This window comes from Antrostomus carolinensis, unplaced genomic scaffold, assembly GCF_000700745.2.
Source record: "Antrostomus carolinensis isolate BGI_N321 unplaced genomic scaffold, ASM70074v2 scaffold23117, whole genome shotgun sequence".
NCBI classification, from domain to species: Eukaryota; Metazoa; Chordata; class Aves; order Caprimulgiformes; family Caprimulgidae; genus Antrostomus; species Antrostomus carolinensis.
Genome location: NW_010328395.1, coordinates 13,661 through 17,459, shown reverse-complemented (window position 1 = coordinate 17,459; position 3,799 = coordinate 13,661). Strand labels below are relative to the sequence as shown.

General features: G+C 51.2%; 1 protein-coding gene across 1 annotated transcript in view; it reads right to left on the bottom strand.

The window, feature by feature from the left end:
* LOC104528285 (ephrin type-B receptor 1) overlaps positions 1-3,008 on the bottom strand; it is a 25,193-nt gene extending 22,185 nt beyond the window's left edge. Inside the window, 2 exon segments of the mRNA XM_029086026.1 lie at positions 10-168; positions 2,917-3,008. Of these exon segments, the coding sequence (XP_028941859.1) occupies positions 10-168; positions 2,917-3,008 (251 nt within the window).
* Between the last annotated feature and the right edge of the window lie 791 nt (positions 3,009-3,799).

The window sequence follows — 3,799 nt, the reverse complement described above, 5'->3', positions numbered from 1 at the left end:
CGGCCCGGGGAGGCCTCGGCGGTGGAGCGGCTGTTGGAGGGGCACGGCACGCAGACCCCTGCACCCTGGCTGGCCTTGAACGTCCCCGCTGGGCACGCTGCAAGAGAAAGGAGAGGAAAGTGGTTGGGTGTCGGACATCCCAGGGTGGAGATGAAAGCAGGTCCTGTCCTTGACACAGGGAAAAAAGGAAAAGAAAAAACGAAACAAAAGAAAACACAAAATAGCTTTACACCTGTATCAGAGCTAAACAGGGCAGCACCTTCCTACGAAGGTAGGATGGCCATAATTTTACACACTTACACACATGAATAATTTCTGGAGCCACCAGGAAAACATTGAAATGGCACAGCAACGATAATTAGCCAGGCAGAGCACAGGGGCTGCAGCAGCTGCTTCGCTCCCCACTGCTGGTACCCAGGAGAGAGAATGGGGGGCTGCAGGACCCCCTTCCCCTGCAGAGCCCATGGGGACATGGACACACGGGGCAGGGCAGTGCTCTCCTTCTGATGATCTGAAACGTTCCTTTCTGCCACCCCAACAGCACAGCTCAAGTCTTGCATCTCTTCCCACGCAAAATTTGAATATTTAATTAAAAAGTTGACATGACGCTAATGATGGTGTCTTTACGGGTCCATCCCGTTAATCCTCGCAGCCCAGAGCTGGGGCTAATAACCTTCCTGGCCTTCAGCCTCCAAGTTCATTCAAGCAGGAAATGGTAACTAATTCATAAACGAGAAGATGCTCCAGTTACAGTTACAGTCAGGCTTTAATCAGTGACAGATTAATCAACTATCTTGCTGCTCCACAGTTAGAGAGTAGAGATGAAGTGGCAAAGATGATATCCCTTGTCATCCCTACCCCACCCCACCCCACCAGTCACAGAATCCCAGAATTGCAAGCCCTTTAAGATCATTGAGTCCAATCACTGACAAGTCCCCGACTAAACCATGTCCCTCAGCACTATGTCTACACGACTCTTCAATCCCTCCAGGGATGGGGACTCCACCACTGCCCTGGGCAACCCCTTCCAATGCCTCAGAACCCTTTCAGCAAAGAAATTCTTCCTCACATCCAATCTCAACTGCCCTTGGTGCAACTTGAGGCCATTTCCTCTTGTCCTGTCACTTGTTCCTTGGTTGAACACCCCCACCTCTCTGCACCCTCCTTTCAGGGAGCTGGAGAGAGCCAGAAGGTCTCCCCTCAGCCTCCTTTTCTCCAGGCCAAGCGACCCCACTCCTCATATGACATTTTCTCTAGACTCTTCAACCAGTTCACCCTTCACCAGCCCTTGCCAACTAGGCACTGATGAATGGATGCTTGACCATCCTTGACCTCTAACAATACCCCTGGGTGACCCCGACAAAACCAAACACTGCAGAACGTAGCACCTGTATTTTGGCACATGTACCAGAGGAACCAGACCTCCATCCAGGTCGACCACCCGGCCACGGGGAGACTGTTCCTAGCTTGCACACGCTGTGGTCCCATCTCCAGTTGGCTACCAGCTCTGCCCTCATGATGCTGTCACCTCCAAGGCATGGCTCTGCAGAGAAACACCCTAAGTGTCTCATAAACACAGCGATGATTGAGATAATGGAAAGTGCCTCTTAGCCCCTGTCTGCTGCATCAGGATATGAGGCATCTCCTAGCAGCCACGAAGAGGAAATTAATAGGAGCAAGCAGGAGTAACCACTTTGATGCAATTTCCTTGGGAGATAGTGGACCATCTAATCTTTATTGGAGCCCTTTAACCTGTCATTCAAAACTCATGAAGGCCTCTTGCTCACACAGTCTTTGCAGATATTAAAAGATGATAAAAAGGGATAAATCAAAACAATATTTTACAATTTTATTATTCAGAGGATATTTTTCCCCGCCTGAGGCATGCGACTAGCTGAGATGAACCGTCTCTCCAACAGCACTATGAGCATCCCAGAGGGACCAGCCACTATCTCACACTGCCCTTCCTCCTCCCCACCACGGGAGGACTGCTGAGTCCTCAGCATCCTACCGCAGCCATCCCACATGTATGGCCTCTTACAGAAGCACTTAGGGTCATAACCCACCACCTCGTCCAGACAGGCAGCTAGACATGCGCAGTCACCATGCACTGCAGGACACTGGGTGGGTACCTGAGGGCTTGAGGGGGAACTTCAGGATGCCAGAGCAGAAGGCAGCCAGATGCAGACTCTTCTCTGAGCCACGCACATAGCCCTAAGCCTCATACCAGCATGAGGAAGCACAGAGTTACACCAGACACACAAGGCAGGAGTCAACCATGTGTGGACACCAAGACTTTGAGGTGAATCTCTATTTCTTCACCTCTCCCTTCCCACCAGCACCTCCCTGCAACATCCCAGTGACATCACGCTCCTGCCAGCAAGTGTTGGCATCCATGAGACGTGCAACAGGCAACTTGTGGGCTCTAGAGCTGGGGGACATGTCCAGAAATGTGCCTGAAACATGCTGGGCTCTTTGGAGGAGCAGGAAGGAAAGGGCAGCAGCACCAGGGAACGGTTGCCTTGATTTTGATGGAAAGGGATGGGAGAGGGAGGGAGGAGGACGAGAGGGTTGCAGTGCTATGAACACACTTCACTTTTAAGCACAGGGGAACATTGGTGGCTCAGTTGAAGGAGTTTGTTAATTTTTAATTACAATTAATCCAAGTGATGCTTTGTCAACGTACCTGAACAAAGTACGTTGCAACCCAGTGTCCTCAGGCTTCTTCTATTACTTCGCTTATCTGTAAACTCCTGTGATCTGCCAGCACGTGGCTCTTAATTGTTATTATTACCAATTAGCTTTTCTCTCCTGTAATTATACTGTGCTTGCCTAAAGTCTCCTGCAGCTTCGGGGGAGGCTGATGCCTTCTCCTCCCTCCCAAAGCTGCTGTGGGCTGCAGCCCTCTGCTCTCACTGTTGCCCATGTCTCCTCTCTTTCTTGGGGAGCTGAACCATGAACCGCACATCCAAGATGAAGCCAAATCCCCCAAGCCCCTGCAACGCCATGGTGGGATTTATAGAGACCTGCACAGCATGGGATTTGTAATCCCTCCAATGGTAAACATGCCAGATTAAGGGCTCAAGCTCAGGAGGAAGCAATAAATCACCCCACTATCAGCAAATGAAATATTTCCCTTGATTTAAGGGCTGCTGCAAGAAAGTTTCCCAGATCTGGCAAGGCCTGGATCTGCACTAGTGCCTCGGACAAGCATGGGACGAAGCTCTGCCTTGGCATTCCCCACAGAAACAGGCTCCTTCTGCCAGTGCCCAGGCTGTGACACAACCTGCATCTCTTCAGCCTGGAGAAGAATTAATTGATTGTTGATTACGTGGGCTGGATAAGATTAATGATGTGTTTAACTATCTATTTCCTCACACTGAAGCACCAGGGGTGTCCTTGTAAACAGCGAGGCACCAAACCTCAGCAAAGCTGCCTGCGATCGCTCATCCTGCCGGCACACCGGGGATGTCACACAGCCTGGGAGCCGAGGGCCAGGGCTCCCAGGGCTGACGGTCCTGGTCTGAGCTGGGCCAGAGCTGGTTTCTGTGCAGCAGCCAGAACAGTGCTGGGGTTTGGGTTCAGCTGGGATTTGTTAGGAGGGAAACGCTGAGAACATCCCCATGTTGGCATTTGTGTCACTGGGGGTGAAGGACTTTGTGTTTTGTCAGTCTGCAAGTACAAGATCTAAGGGGGTGAGGAATATTGAAATGAATCAGCTCAGCTGGCATTGGGTTCTGCCAATGGGCTGTTCCATCTCCTGTCCCCCATGGGCAGGACATTCATGAGGGGCTCTTCC